The 16,797-nt window shown below is 43.7% G+C and overlaps 1 protein-coding gene across 6 annotated transcripts in view; it reads left to right on the forward strand.

Annotated features, from left to right (window-relative positions):
- The window catches only part of ANAPC7 (anaphase promoting complex subunit 7), a gene marked incomplete at its 5' end in the record, with an annotated part of 46,142 nt that overhangs the window by 18,692 nt on the left and 10,653 nt on the right, over positions 1–16,797 (forward strand). For 2 of the 6 annotated variants that reach the window (XM_079762983.1, XM_079762982.1), the window contains one exon: positions 493–1,371. The exons of 1 other annotated variant lie outside the window; for it this stretch is intronic. In XM_079762983.1, coding sequence (XP_079619109.1) covers positions 493–682 — 190 coding nt within the window. In that variant the 3' untranslated portion in view covers positions 683–1,371. Of the gene's footprint in view, positions 1–492; positions 11,598–16,797 lie in introns of those variants that run through there. 3 more of the 6 variants (XR_013813052.1, XM_079762978.1, XM_079762981.1) reach the window with 3 other exon arrangements.

A 16,797-nucleotide genomic window follows, 5' to 3' on the forward strand; every position in this document is an offset into this window, starting at 1 on the left:
TGTTCCATGGTAAGCATGATTTTGATTAACTCCTTCAATGCTGATATGTTTAATTATGTCATAACAACATGGAACAATTTTATTCACAGGAAAATAAGTATTTTTTGTAACCCTGTAGCTTAAAAATCCAATACTGTTAAGAAATTACATTTTAATTTTTCTGTTAATGGGTGTTTACTACTTTTTCATTTGTGTTATCTGATTGCTTCCTCTAGCTTAGTGCTAGGGGTAATGTGTGAAAAGGTTTAAGAAATAAATGAAGAAAAACTCAAATTGAAGATTCTGAAAATTAGGACAAGATGCCTTTTTTCACTTCTAGTGGTGGATTCCCTTGATCCTGCCTATGGAACTGGAGTTGTTCGGAGAGGCCAGGCATTAGCAGTTTCTCTGTGACTGGGTGGTCATTTCACTGGTGAGCCAGGGAGATGGCGCATCAGCCAGCAAGAAGCAAGGCAGAGATTCAGGCCTCTCCTTTGTTTTGTTGTCCCCTAGTTTGGACCCCAATGACCAGAAGTCTCTAGAGGGGATGCAGAAGATGGAGAAGGAGGAGAGTCCCACGGATGCCACTCAGGAGGAGGATGTGGACGACATGGAAGGGAGTGGGGAAGAAGGGGACCTGGAGGGCAGCGACAGTGAGGCGGCCCAGTGGGCTGACCAGGAGCAGTGGTTCGGCATGCAGTGAGGCAGGCAGCAGCTCCGTGGCCACACTGGCCTGCCCTGCTCTGAGCACTTCCATGGACTGAAAGAACCGTAGGAGCCCGCTCTCTGGGAGGACAATGATTCAGCATGTGATTGCAGCAGGGGTTTCTGCCCCCTGGCTCCATATTTCTAGTAGTGACTTCATTTTTTAAAACTGAGCCTGACCAACCTTCCATATAAATCCATCCTTTCCTGCTCCAGCCAGGGAGGACTGAGTAAGCCTTCTGAGAGGCCCACAGATGTGCTGGGACAGTACTTTTTATATAACTTAACTTCTAAATCTGAAAGCTCGAGGAATAGACAGTGTTTTGTGTATGATGATGTGGGTGGGTTTGAAAGGAGTGACCTGTCACTCAGAGCAAGAGTGTCAACTCCTGAGTAGGACAGCAGCATGGGCTCGCCCTTTCAGAGAGGGTTCCTGTCCCAGAAATCATCCTAGTAACCTTGCTTCCTTCTGCAATATTAGTAATGCCTTAAGCTGACAGTTGCTATTTTGCAGAACAATTTTCCTACTTCCTAATCTGGTAACTTGCCTATGAACCTGGGCCGCATCTGAGAAAGAGGTGTGACCTAGAGCATGAACGCCTGGGGTAATTATAATAAAACTGTTTTCTGTACAGTAATGGTGTTGGGTTGATCAGAATGGAAGCCCATTATCAATTATTATCTCTCTTTCTCTCTCTTTATCTCTTTCTCACAATGCATTATTTCAACCCTAGAATTATTTGCCATAAATAGACTCCCTTTCTTTCCAGAGTGTTGGAGCCAGTAGGATTGGGAACCTCAGGTAACATTGAGCTGGTTCACCTATTTGCATTTTCTTATTGGTAAATTTCCCTGGGGGAGAGTCTTTGGCCAGATTTTAGACTGTTTCTGTCTGGCTGTCAGGAGCTCTGAGATTGGTGTCTGGTTTCAGCATTTGCTGTGGGGTCAGCAGAGGGGTCATTCCCTCATACTCCTTACTTAAGGTGACGCTTTTGACAATATAGGTAATGAGGAAGTGGGGTTGGGGGTGGCACAGTTAACCTCAAATTCTCATTAAAACAAACTTAGTCAAAGGTGGTATAAAATATGAATTTGATGTAAAGAGAAAGTTCTGTTCTAAAGTGTATAGTAGTTTAGAAGCTCAGAACATCTGATAACTGTAATTTTAAGTGGACAAAAAGTTACTGTTAAAGTATCTTTCAGTATGAGAACCAGTGCCTGGGCAGCAGCATTTGATGGAGCAGTTTCTAAAGAGCCCAGCAGGCAGTGGGGCCATTGCAGGTGACGTGTGACCTGGAGAAGACGCTGATCATTGGCCTTAGTGCTCACTCCGGGATGCAGCTTCATGTCCTTCCTCAGCTTGCCTCTGAGCAGCCATTATCAGTGCATTGGGAGAAAAGGTGGAACCTCTTTGCCATTCCCCTGACTGGGGGAAAGAACCCAGCCCCACTCTCTCGGTCTTATTTTTGCTTGTCAGTCTCATCACCATGACCCCTGAGATTCCCTCGGGTTCAGATTGTGCCTTGGTGCCCAGGCCCTGTGCATACCTTCCATTAGTACCCTTGAGTGTCTCCCTTTTCCTGGGCTGGCCCTCTCTGCTCTGCTGGGAGGTCCTAGATCAGTCTGTCTATTCCAAGCCCCTCCATCCCTGCATCATCTGGGGTTAGATCCTTAAGGCCCCTCCCACCTGCAGCTCCAGCGTTTCTATCCTGACAGGTTCCAGGTGGAAGAGGCAAATGAAGCTACATCTTTAGAGCACCTGACATAGAATTGGGAATACTCTTAGTCCACATCAAAGAATGGGAAGAGTTTGACCTGGAGAGTGCTGAAGATCTCAACTGGTACTATTACCACTATCACTTATTCTCACAAACAGAAAAACCTTACGTAGGCAGGGAGCTGGGACAGAATCAGGCCACCCAGCTCTCTGGCTGTTCCACTGAACCACCTGCTAGGAGACCAAGCAACCTGCCAAGGAGTGGCCTCCCAGGTGCCTTCTGGTGCCTAGAGTTTCGCACAGCCAATATGGGGATGTTTTAACTGATTCTTATCATTCTCCCCCCCTATTTGTAGCACAGGTGTGGAATCAGACTGACTGGGTTCTAAAAGTCCCAGCTCTCCCACTGTCAGCGATGTGGGTCAGGCTTGGTAGTTAGCTTCCATGGCCTGGGCTCCCACATCTGCCTGGGGTCTGAGGACTGAATAAAGCTCGTATGGAGTTCAGCATGATGCCTGTTGTGAATGTCACCACCACCATCAGGGTAAATACCAGATTGCCGATTCTTCCCTGGGGAATTGGAGACTAGGCTGAAGCCTTGTCCTTTTCTCTTTGTGGTCCTTCCGCTGAGCAGGGAGGCAGGATCCTAAAGAAGGGTGCTCCCTGCCCTGCAACTTGGTCTTTGATACTCCAATTCTGAACCCGTTCAGTGTGCCCAAGACCTGGCAGACATGGTCCCTACAGGGCTGATGTCGGGAGCTTTCCTTGCCAGCCTTAGATCGGGGGCCACAGCCCTGCCTTTGAATTCTTCCTCAGAGGATGAGGCCAACTATTTCCCAAATCCACTTTCCGAACTTGATCATGCAGATTTCCAGGTCCAGTACCAAACCTTAATCCAAATCCAGAACCTGGGCTCAGGAGTCTGCATCTTTTATCACTCCCACCCTGACTTCCTTTTCTTTCTTTTTTTAAAATTTATTTTTTTACAGTGAGGAAGGGAGAGGGATAGGGAGTTAGAAAGAAACATGGATGAGAGAGAAACATTGATCAGCTGCCTCCTGAACACCCCCTACTGGGGATGTGCCCGCAACGAAGGTACATGCCCTTGACCGGAATTGAACCTGGGACCCTTCAGTCCGCAGGCCGACACTATCCACTGAGCCAAACCGGTTAGGGCATGACTTTCTTTTCTAATACAGGTATTCCCTGGTCCAAATCTTGAGAAATCTAAGAGAGTGGGTTGGAGGGCCCCAGAAGCTGCAGGCCTGACTTCAGAGGGCTCCTGGAGGCCTCAAAGTAGCTCTCTGTGGGTGGGAACAACTCCCAGGACCAGTCTCGGGCTCATGCCCAGGCCAGCTCAGCCAGCTCCAAAGCCGCAGAACTGCCTGCTGCCCAGGACCGAATTCTCTGCTGACAGGCAGTGAAGTCTGACTCAACAAGCACTTCACCTTGGCCTCTGTGGGCAGTGGTCACATCAGGCCTGCCAGGAATACCTGGCATTGGGAGGGCCTCTGTAGAGGTAAGTGCCCTAGTAAGGTTTTCCACTTTCTTCAGGAGCCTCCCTACCCAGGGCAGCAGGAGGGGCATGAAGGGTAGACTTCTGTCTTCTGACCTGGCCCTGCTGCACCTGGGCTGCCACTAGTCGGGGCTAACGTGTGTGGGGTTGCCCAGATTGCTGTGGAAGATTTCACTTGTTGCCAGCACAGAACATGTCATGTATTTCAGAAACCACACAGTGGCAGTAACACTGGGAATAACCCTAAAGCCCTCAAGTCAGTCTCTTTAGCAGCCATTAAAAGAAAACAATTTTAAAATAGAGTACCCTCGTGCATTGCTGGTGTATTGTAAATGATACAGCCACTGTAGAAAACAGTCTGGCAGTTCTTAAAAAATTTGGACAATTGCCAAATGATCTAGCAATACCCAAAGGAATTGAAGCAGGGTCTTGAACAGATATCTGCACATCCATGTTCATGGCAGCAGCATTCATAATAGCCAAAGATGGAAGCAACCCAAGGGTCCATTGGATGGATGAATGGATAAACGAGCTGCAACATCCATACAATGAAATGTAATATAGTCTTCAAAAGGAAGGAAATCCTGTCCTGCTACAGCATGGATGGAAATTAAGGACATTATGCTAAGTGAAATAAGCCTGTTACAGAAGGGCAAATACTGTGATTCCACTTGTAGATGAGATCCCCAGAGGAATCAAATTCATAGACATGCAAAAGGGGCTGGAAGGAAGGGAAATAAATGGGGAGTTAGTGTTTATGGGGCAGAGTTTCCATTTGGAATGTTGAAAAAGTTCTGGAGATCTGTGATGGTGGTGACACAACAATGTGGATGTACTTAATGCCACTGAATTGCACTTAAAAATGATTAAGATGGTAAATTTTGTTATATATACTTTGAAAACCTTAAAACAGTAAAGAAATGGCCTGTAATTCTGCCATCCAAATAACCCTGTTAACACAAGTATTTGTTATATATATTACATAAACTGTTGAAAAACAAAATTCAGTTGAGTGAATTTGAAGATCTAATTGGCTTTATTAAAGCGATTCATGAATCAGGCAGCATCTCATTCTGAAGTACACTCGAAAGGGCTGTGCAAAATATAAGGTTTTTATAGGCAGAAGGAGTAAAGGGGGTACTGACAAAGGAAAAAGGATTATTTCGGGGGCTGGGACATCTTTCTATGGGGGAAGAGAAGGGTGAGGGTTTTATCATGCGGATTGCCTGTTCAGGGCCCATGTGACAGATTACTGGTGTTTAACCAGAAAATTCCAGACTGGTTAAAATTATGATTCTGGGCCCAGCTGGTGTGGTAAAGTGATTGAGTGTGGACTTAGGAACCAGGAGGTCACAGTTCAATTTCCAGTTGAGGCACAAGCCCCCCAGTGGAGGGTGTGCAGGAGGCAGCTGATCAATGATTCTCCTCATTGATGTTTCTCTCCCTTCCTCTCTGAAATAAATAAAAATATATTTTAAACTATTTTGACTCTAGAAGAGGTTAAAACCATAGTTCGATCAGGTATTAAATCTAGGTTTAGTATCATGGGCTTTTAGCATGAGTGATGCCATTTTGTCCCTGTGTTTTTTCTCATAGCATAATGAACACATGGTTTAAAAAATTCAGAGAGAAGTATAAAATTTAAAATATATCTACTTCCCAATCTCTACTGAATCCCTGTCTCTGCAAAATAAGTTTCTGTACTATCTTTAGAAAAATGGTATTGAGCTTTTAACTAACGATATGTATATATAAAGTATACCAAAGTGGTCATGCTGTACACACAGCGGTGTCAATGTGCTCTTCCTTGTTGGTTCTGACAATCTCACAGAATCTCATTCTGTGGATGGCACAGTTTCTGTAACCTGTTTGCTTTGGTGGGCATTTGTGTTTTTTTGTTTTTGTTTATTTGATCGGTAGTTTGCACTGTCACAAACATGTTTGCATAATATTCCAAAAACATGCAGAGGTCAAATTCCTTATAGTGAAATATCTGGATCTCCGAGTATGTGCTTTGAGGTTTCTGTGAGATTGCTCTCCAAGAAGATGGGAGTGCCTATTTCCCACAGCCTTGCCAATGCTGGTGTCACCAGCATTTTTGTTTCCCCCCAGTCTTAGATGTGATAAATACTCGATCATTTTGATTTGCTTAAGCTGCTATTTCTTGAGTGCTCATCTGGGTCAGGCAGTGAGGCAAGCCCTTGGCCTATGTTATCACATCCTTAGCCTCACACGCTGAAGCATGGGTGGAATTAGACCCATTTAATAGATGAGCAAACTGAGTCTCAGACATGTTGGCTGTTTTTGTCTGGGCTTTTCCCCCTGTAGCTTCAATACGTTCTTAACTGTGATCTCTACACAATTTTATAGTCAGTTAAAGGGAAAATAGCCGACTTAAGCACATGTCTGTGCTCTTCAAATCCAGCACACAGGCTTGCTGGTTTTAAAGGCTGCCAAACCCTGTGGCAAGGACAGCACCATCAGGACACAGCTCTCACTGGCCATTTAAAACTCCCGGTGTTGTCACTTTATAAACAACCCTCTGGTGACTTTTGTGCTCACAGCCCTTTCCTTCTTTGGGTAAATTCCCAGGAGGAGGATTTCTGAGTGAAAGGGTATAATAATCATCTTTAGAACTTCCAAGGGAGCTGGCCAGTCCTCTCTCTGCAGTAAATCTGTGAGCCCAGGCTGCCCTGCGGCCTCCACCGGCTACCCCAGTGAAATGGGACGGAAACTCCCACTTCACTTCCTCTTGCTGGAGCTGTGAGCTTGTGGACTCTGCCTTTGCTTCCTTGGGCCTTTGGAATTTGGGGCCCCTTCCCCCATAGGACGGCCCTGTTGGCTCTGGGTTGGGGAGTGTTTTCTGGACTGAGGTCAGATCTTGCCTGCTTCAGGGGAAAGGGGATGCTGGCTGTTTGTATCCTCTCTGAGTTTCCATTCTTCCTTCAGGGCCCTCTTGGAGGACCCCCACTTTCCCAATAGGAGGACTGAGCCTCTCAGAGGGAGGGCCTCTCTCCACCACCAGATGGAAGCCTCAGGTCCGTGGCCTGTCACTGGCTGTGTGGTTGTAGGCAGGTCCCTTAGCCTGTCTGTGCCTCCATGTTCCTTTGGAAAAGGACTCAGACAGCTGGGTCCCCTTTCCCTATTGTCGAGTATGGGGGCTTTGTGGGAGGGATGTTAGCACTCAAGCCCTGGGGTGGGGGCGGGTATAGGAGGGGAGTGGCTCTCCCAGGTCTACATCTTGTCCCTTTGGAGTCATGAGCCTTGCTCTCTGGCCCATGGGCTGGGCCCCCTTTGGTGCTGGATCAACAGATTTGCCTGAGCCCCTCTCAGTGCCAGATTTAGTCCTGCATGGGCCTCTGGCCCAGGAAAATAATTTGTTAATTTTTGGATCATCTTTTACCCATGACTTCATTCCACTTGGCCTGTCACCCATCTCCCTTATCAGTCCCTTGGGGCAGTAGGGATTTTGTCCAGGAATTGAGTGGGAATGGCAGCAATCAGGGATCTGTCCTGAGAGAGGCCTCTGCCCTCCAACTTTGTTGGTGCCCAGACTAAAGCCCAATCCTTGATGGGCTGAAACAAGCTGACTGACTCCCAAGGCCCACAGGCTCAGGCTGAGCCTGACAGTGTGTGATAGGAAGGGACAGAGATGACCCTATGCACTGTCCCCATCTGGAGCTTTTTCTGGACTGTCAGGAATATACTCAAGCCATCCATGTGTTGACCAGGAGGGCATCTTCCATCAGCTAAGGGAAGGCCAGCGGGAGACACCTTGGAGGTCAAGGTCGTGTCGAGACCCCTAAGGAGATACAGGAGGGTGGCTTTCCTATACAATAATTCTCCAGTGTACCAGGGCCCAGACAGAGCTTGCTTTGAGGCCAGAGAAGCAGTTTTTTTATTTTTTAATAAAATGTAAAATTTGCAAAATATAGCATACATATAAAGGTATATGACAACATATGTAGTGTTTGAAGAATCACATAAAATGCAGCTATACACTCCACCCAGGATAAGAAATAGAACATTTCCACAATCCCAGAAACCTGCTGTGTGCTCAAATCTGATCACATCCTATTTCCTCTCTCTTCCCACCCTCTGCCCCAACCCTGCCAAAGGCAACCATTATTCTGAATTTTGTTTTTATACTTTATTTTCTGACTCTGGATTCTTTTTTCTTTTTTTTAATATATATTTTTATTGGTTCGGAGAGGGAGAGAGAGATAGAAACATCAATGATGACAGAGATTCACCAATTGGCTGCCTCCTGCACACCCTAGGGGATTGAGTCCGCAACCCGGGCATGTGCTCTGACAACTGGGAATCAAACAGTGACCTCCTGGTTCATAGGTTAACTCTCAACCACTGAGCCATGCAGACCGGGCTGACCCTGGATTCTGTGAACGTTGTGCAAATGGTGAGCTCATTTTGCTCAATTGTAAAATTATACTGTTCTATTTTCAGTTTTACCATGTTTTTTTCATCCTAAACAACACTTTTGTTTGCTTGTTCTTGAACTTAATGTACAGTCATGTTGTCTGTACTTCAGCATATCTTTTGCTTAACATTATTTAAGAAATTGATTCATATTGTTGCTATAACTCATTTGTTTTTTAGTAATAGACATTCTTTTTAGAGTAGTTTTACATTTATAGAAAAACTAGAGGCCTGGTGCACGAAATTCGTGCACGGGGCGTGTGTGTGTCCCTCAGCCCAGCCTGCACCCTCTCCAATCTGGGACCCCTTGAGGGATGTCCAACTGCTCGTTGGATATCCCTCTCACAATCCAGGGCTGCTGGCTCCCAACTGCTCGCCTGCCTGCTTGCCTGATTGCCCCCTAACCACTCCCCTGCCAGCCTGATCTACGCTTAACTGCTCCCCTGCTGGCCCGATTACCCCTAACTGCCCTCCCCTGCTGGCCTGGTCACCCCTAACTGTCCTCCCTTGCAGGCCTATTCGCCCCCAACTGCCTTCCCCTGCTGGCCCAGTCACCCCTAACTGCCTCCCTTGCCAGCCTGGTTGCCCCTAATTGCCCTCCTCTGCCGGCCCGGTCGCCTCCAACTGCCCTCCCCTGCAGGCCTGGTCACCCCTAACTGTCCTCCCCTGCAGGTCTGGTCCCCTCCCAACTGCCCTCCCCTGCTGGCCATCTTGTGGCGGCCATCTTGTGTCCACATGGGGAGGCCTTCTTTGACCACATGGGGGAAGCCATCTTATGTGTTGGAGTGATGGTCAATTTGCATATTACTTCTTTCTTATATAGGATTAAGTGGATAGTACAGAGAGTTCCCATATGCCCTGCCCACAGTACATTAGTATGGTATATTTCTTACAATGAATGACCAAGATTGATACAATAAGTCCATAGTTTATTCAAATTTCCTTCTTTTTAACCTAATGTCTTTTATCTGTCTCAGATCCCATCTAGGACAGCACATTACTTTTAGTCAGTATGTCTCCAAAGGGTTCTTATGACTGTGAAAGTTTCTCAGACTTTCCTTGTTTTTTGATGGCCTTGACAATTTTGAGGAGGGTTGGTGAGGTATTTTTTAGGCTACCTTATTTTTTATTTATTTATTTATTTATTTATTTATTTATTTATGTATTGTATGTATGTATTGTTATTCAATAGCATATGTTTACTCCTTGTTTTTTAAATATATATTTTTTTTATTTCAGAGAGGGAGAAAGAGAAATGTCAATGATGAGATAATCATTGATTGGCTGCCTTCTGCACACCCCACACTGGAATCGAACTTAGGGACCCTCTTCAGTCCACAGGCTGACACTCTATCCACTGAGCCAAACTAGTTAGGGCTACTTTGTTTTAATAAGAAATCAGATATATACACTGTAACAAGAGTTGTGATAGTTTCCACCAGGTTTTATTCATGGAGTTGATGTACCTTGTCACTCTTGTTACTGTCTTTGGCTTCTTATTGTTTGTTTATTTTGTTGGTTTTTAAAAATCTATATTGTTGAAAGTATTACATAAGTTCTCTTTATTCTCCCATTAACTCCTTATAGCCTGATCCTGCCCCCTGCCTCAGGCCTCTATCACCCTATTGTCTGTGTCCATGGGTTATGCATATACACATATAAGTTCTTTGGTTGATCTCTTCTCACCTACTCACCCTCCCCTGCCTTCCCTCTGGAATTTGACAGTCTGTTCCATGCTTCTGTGTCTCTGGATCTATTTTGTTCAACAGTTTATTTTGTTCATTAGATTGCACATATGAGTGAAATCATGTGATACTTGTCTTTCTCTGACTGGCTTATTTTGCTTAGATTAATACTCTCCCAAGTCCTTCCATGCTGTCTCAAAGGGTAAGAGATCTTTTTACTGCTGCGCAGTATTCCATGGTGTAAGTGTACCACAGATTTTTTTAAAATATATTTTTATTGATTTCAGAGAGGAAGGGAGAAGGAGAGAGCTATAGAAACATCAATGATGAGAGAAGAGAGAATCATCGATTGGCTGCCTCCTGCACATTGCCCACTGGGGATCGAGCCCACAACCCAGGCATGTGCCCTTGACCAGAATCAAACCCAGGACCCTTCAGTCTGCAGGCCGACGCTCTATCCACTGAGCCAAACCAGCTAGGGCTACCACAGCTTTTTTATCTACTTGTCTACTGATAGGCACTTGGGCTGTTTCCAGATCTTAGCTATTGTAAATTGTGCTGCTGTGAACATAGGAGTGCATGCATTCTTCCTGATTGGTGTTTCGGGTTTCTTAGGATATGTTCTAGAAGTGGAATCATTGGGTTAAATGGCAGTTCCATATTTAATTTTTTTTAGGAAATTACATACTACTTTCCATAATGGCTACACCAGGCTGCATTCCCACCAGCAGTGTACTAGTGTTCCCTTTTATCCACATCCTCACCAGCACTTGTCATTTGTTGATTTGTTGATGTTAGCCACTCTGACAGGTGTGAGGTGATACCTCATTGTCATTTAAATTTGCATCTCTCTGATGATCAGTGACTTTGAGCATTTTTTCTTATGTCTCTTGGCCATCTACATGTCCACTTTGGAGAAGTGCCTATTTAGGTCCTTTGCCCATTTTTTAATTGGATGGTTTGTCTTCCTTTTGTTAAGTTGTATGATTTCCTTATATATTTTGTTTAATAACCCAAATATGTTCTCCCTACAGTGGCTTCCTTTTCATTTGTTGATGGCTTCTTTTGCTGTGCAGATACTTTTTATTTTGATGAAATCCCATTTGTTTATTTTCTCCTTAGTTACCTTTGCCCTAGGAGATGTATCTGCAAACATATTACTATGAGAGATGTCTGAGGTTATGCTGCCTATGGTTTCTTCTAGGCTTTTTATGGTCTCACGACTTACATTTAAGTCTTTTATCCATTTTGAGTTTATTCTTGTGTATGATATAAGTTGGTGGTCTGGTTTCATTTTTTTGCATGTATCTGTCCAATTTTCCCAACACTATTTATTGAAGAGACTGTCTTGACTCCATTGTATGCTCTTGCCTTCTTTGTCAAATATTAATTGAACGTAATGGCTTGGGTTGACTTCTGGGGTCTCTATTCTGTTCCATTGATCTATATCCCTGTTCTTGTGCCAGTACCAGGCTGTTTTGATTACAATGGCTTTGAAATATAACTTGATATCTGGTATTGTGATTCCTCCTACTTGGCTCTTCTTTCTTTCTTTCTTTTTTTAAAAAAAATATATTTTATTGATTTTCCACAGAGAGGAAGGGAGAGGGATAGAGAGCTAGAAACATCGATGAGAGAGAAACATCGACCAGCTGCCTCCTGCACACCCCCCACCGGGGATGTGCCCACAACCAATGTACATGCCCTTGACCAGAATCGAACCTGGGACCTTTCAGTCTGCAGACCAACGCTCTATCCACTGAGCCAAACCGGTTTCGGCTGCTCTTCTTTCTTAAGATTGCTGCGGCTATTCAGGGTCTTTTTGGTTCCATATAAATTGTTGGAGTATTTGTTCTAGGTCTGTGAAATATGCTGTTGGTATTTTTAAAAAATATATATACTTTATTGATTTTTTACAGAGAGGAAGGGAGAGGGATAGAGAATTAGAAACATTGACGAGAGAGAAACATCGATCAGCTGCCTCCTACACACCCCCTACTGGGGATGTGCCCGCAACCAAGGTGCATGCCCTTGACCGGAATCGAACCTGGAACCTTTCAGTCCACTGAGCCAAACCGGTTAGGGCACTATTGGTATTTTAATAGGGATTGCATTGACTCTGTAGATTGCCTTGGGTAGTATGGACATTTTAATTATGTTAATTCTACCAATCCATGAACAGGGTATATTCTTCCACTTGTTTATATCTTTATCTCTTTTTTTTCAACGTCCTATAGTTTTCCGAGTATAAGTCTTTCTCCTCCTTGGTTAAGTTTATTCCTAATTATTTCACCTTTTGTTGTTGTTGTTGCAATGGTAAATGGGATTGTTTGTTTAGTTTTCTTTCTGAGAATTACTGGTGTCCATTGATTTTTGGGTGTTGATTTTGTATCCTGCTACCTTGCCAAACTCATTTATTAAATCTAGTAATTTTTTCATGGAGTCTTTAGGGTTTTCTATGTACAATATGTCATCTGTGAATAATGGGAGTTTTACTTCCTCCTTTCCAATTTGGATGCCTTTTATTTTTTCTTGTCTGATCACTATGGCTAGGACTTACAGTACTATGCTGAACAAGAGTGGGTGAAAGCGGACACCCCTGTCTGTCTTGTTCCAGTTCTTAGAGGAAATGGTTTTAGTTTTTGCCCATTGAATATGATGTTCGTTGTAGGTTTTTCACATATGGCCTTTATTAATATGTTGAGATATCCTTTTATTCCCACTTTGATGCGCATTTTTATAAAAAATGGTTGTTGGGTTTTGTCTAAGGCATTTTCTGCTTCTACTGATATGATCATGTGATTTTTGTCTTTCAATTTGTTTATGTGATGTATCATGTTTATTGATTTGCAAATAATGTACCAGCGTTGCATCCCTGGAATAAATCCCACTTGGTCATGGTGTATGATCTTTTTAATATATTACTGGATCCAAATTGCTAATTTGTTGAGGATTTGAGCATCTATGTTTATCAGGGATATTGGTCTGTAATTCTCTTTGTAGTGTCTTTATCTGATTTTGGAATTAGGGTAATGCTGGCCTCATAGAAAGAGTTTGGAAGTGTTCCTTCCTCTTAGATTTTTTGGAATAGTTTGAGGAGTATAGGTGTTAGTTCTTTGAATGTTTGGTAAAACTCCCCTGTGAAACCATCTGGATCAGAACTTTTGTTTGCTGGGAGTTTTTTATTTATTTTTTATTTTTATTTATTTCAGAAAGGAAGGGAGAAGAGAAGAGATAGAAACATCAATGATGAGAGAGAATCATTGTCGGTTGCCTCCTGCAAACCACCTTCTGGGGATCAAGCCTGCAACCTGAGCATGTGCTCTTGACCAGAATTGAACCCAGGACCCTTCAGTCTGTAGGTTGACGCTCTATCCACTGAGCCAAACCAGTTAGAGGATGCTGGGAGTTTTTTTATTACTGCTTTTATCTCATCAGTTTATACTGGCCTATTCAGGTTTTCTTATTCTTCCTGATTCCTTTTTGGGAAATTGTATTTTTCTAGGAATTTGTCCATTTCATCCACATCATCCATTGGCAGATAGTTGTTCATAGCATTGTCTTTATTTTTGTTAATTTAATAAATCTTTATTGTCCAGATTATTACAATTGTTCTTTCCCCCCCCCCCCCATAGCTCCCCTCCACCCGGTTCCCATCCCACCCTCTGCCCTTACCTCCCCTGCACTGTCCTCATCCATAGGTGTACGATTTTTGTCCAGTCTCTTCCCGCACCCCCCAAACCCTTTCCCCCCTGAGAATTTTCATTCCACTCCCTTTCTAGGCCCCTGATTCTATTATATTCACCAGTTTATTCTGTACATCAGATTTTTAATTCACTTGATTTTTAGATTCACTTGTTGATAGACATGTATTTGTGTGTGTTTTTAAATATATTTTATTGATTTTTTTTTTACAGAGAGGAAGGGAGAGGGCTAGAGAGTTAGAAACATCGATGATGAGAGAGAAACACCTATCAGCTGCCTCCTGCACACCCCCCACTGGGGATGTGCCCGCAATCAAGGTACATGCCCTTGACCGGAATCGAACCTGGGACCTTTCAGTCTGAAGGCCGACGCTCTATCCACTGAGCCATACCGGTTTTGGCGACATGTATTTGTTGTTCATAATTTTTATCTTTACCTTTTTCTTCTTCTTCCTCTTCTTAAAGAATACCTTTCAGCATTTCATATAATACTGGTTTGGTGTTGATGAACTCCTTTAGCTTTTTCTTTTTTTTTTTTTTTTAAATATATTTTGTTGATTTTTCACAGAGAGGAAGGGAGAGGGATAGAGAGCTAGAAACATCGATGAGAGAGAAACATCGACCAGCTGCCTCCTGCACACCCCCCACCGGGGGATGTGCCCGCAACCAATGTACATGCCCTTGACCGGAATCAAACCTGGGACCTTCCAGTCCGCAGACCAGCGCTCTATCCACTGAGCCAAACCGGTTTCAGCTCCTTTAGCTTTTTCTTATCTGTGAAGCTCTTTATATGACCGTCAATTCTGAATGATAGCTTTGCTGGGTAGAGTAGTCTTGGTTGTAGGTTCTTACTATTCATCACTTTGAATATTTCTTGCCACTCCCGTCTGGCCTGCATAGTTTCTGTTGAGAAATCAGCTGACAATCATATGGGTTCTCCCTTGTAGGTAATTAACTGTTTTTCTCTTGCTGCTTTTAATATTCTCTCTTTGTCTTTTGCTCTTGGCATTTTAATTATGATGTGTCTTGGTGAGGTCCTCTTTGGATTCCTTTTGTTTGGGGTTCTGTGTGCTTCCTGGACTTGTAAGTCTATTTCTTTCACCAGGTGGGGGAAGTTTTCAGTCATTATTTCTTCAAATAGGTTTTCAGTATCTTGCTCTTTCTCTTCTTCTGGCACCCCCATAATTTGGATGTTGGTACGATTGAGGTTGTCCCAGAGGCTTCTTACACTATCTTCAAATTTTTGGATTCTTTTTTCTTTTTGCTTTTCTGGTTGCGTGTTTTTTGCTTCTTTGTATTTCAAGTCTTTGACTTGATTCTTGCGGTCCTCTAGTCTGCTGTTAGGTCTCTGTATAATATTTTTTATTTCAGTCAGTGTATGTTTAATTTCTAGTTGGTCCTTTTTCATATCCTCGAGGGTCTCTCTAAATTTATCGGCCTTGAAAAACCTTATAACTGTGGTTTTGAACTCTATCCAGTCGTTTGTTTTCCTCCATTTCTTTCGTTTGTGATCTGTTTCTTTGTCTCCGCATTTTCGCTGCTTCCCTGAGTTGGTAGAGTAGCTTTGTATGCTAGGTGTTCTATATGGCCCAGTGGCTCGGCCTCCCCAGTTACCTGAGGTGGACACTCTTGGTGCACCCCTTTGTGGACTGTGTGCACAGCCTTGTAGTTAAGTCTTGATTGTTGTTGGTATCACTGGGAGGAATTGACCTCCAGGCCAATTGGCTGTGAGGATCAGCTGTGTCTATGCTGGGAGAACTTCTGTGCTGGAGACAGCCTTATGGGACAAGACTTGCAAAATTGCAAAAGCCTCTGTGCTCAGCTGGATGGGGCAGAGTCTCAGGGCTGAGCAGACAGTCTTGGCTTCCCGTCAGCCCTCTCCTATGAGGCCCCTGGGTCTCAGTGTCCCTTGGTAATCACTGCAAATACCTCTAAGAGTAAGCTGCCCTTGAGTTTCGCCCTCTGCCAGACAGTCCAGTTTCTCCCCAATGAATCTGGATTCCCAGATTCTCGCATAGAACTGGAGTTCAGCGCAGTGGGGAGCTTCTGTTTCCCACCTGCTAGAGAAAGCCAGGGGCGCACTCAGCAGTCAGTCCTCTCTTCGCGCACTCGCTTGGGCGCCCCCTGACCTCTGCCTTCCGCGGCTCCCCTGAGTTTCCGCCTGACAGTCCAGATTCCCCCTGTATAAGCCTGGGTCCCCAGGGTCTCGCTTGGAACTGGGGTTCAGCGCAGTCGGGAGCTTTTGACTCCTTCCCACTAGAGAAAGCCAGCCAGGCACTCAGCCACCCGCACGCGTGTCTCCGTATCTCAGCCTTTTGCAGCTCCTCTGATTCTCCGTGTGCTTTCCTCTTTCCTTCTAGTTGTAGAATTTCTACTCAGCCAACTTTCCTGTGGTTCTGGATGATGTTCGTTTTATCTTTTAGTTGTAGTTTTGAAATTGTTGTGCGAGGCAGCAGTTTAGGTGTTTACCTATGCCGTCATCTTGGTTTCTTTCCATTGATGAACTTTTAAGTTGTTTCTAATTTGTTGTTTCAAATGCTGCTGCTTTATATATTTTTGTTTGCATAAGCACACATTTTTGTAGGGTTATACTCAGAGGAGAAATTAATGGGTGTAGGGTTTGTGTGTGCTCAATTTTACCAGATGTAAGAAGTTGTACAAATTTGTACACATGCCTGAAGTTCTTTGTTCCACTTCTTCACCAGCATCTGATATTATGAAATCTTAATTTTCTCCAGCACAGTGGGTGTGAGATAACATAGTGATTTCAATTTACATTTATCTGTTTTATAACAAGATTGAACATCATTTCATATGTTTAAGAACTATTTGTGCTTCCTTTTCTGTGAAATTCCTTTTTCTTGCCCACTTTTTTTGTTGAGTTATTATTCATAGTTCTTTATAATCTCTAGATATAATTCAGAATATGAGTTGCAAATATCTTCTTCCAGTTTGTGGCTTGCTTTTTCATCTTCATATTTTTTTAAACAGATGCTTTCATTTTAATGTAGTTGAATTTATCAATCTTTTTCTTTATGGCTATGCTTTCTAATT

The sequence above is a fragment of the Cnephaeus nilssonii genome (assembly GCF_951640355.1).
Source record: "Cnephaeus nilssonii genome assembly, chromosome: 22".
Classification (NCBI taxonomy): Eukaryota; Metazoa; Chordata; class Mammalia; order Chiroptera; family Vespertilionidae; genus Cnephaeus; species Cnephaeus nilssonii.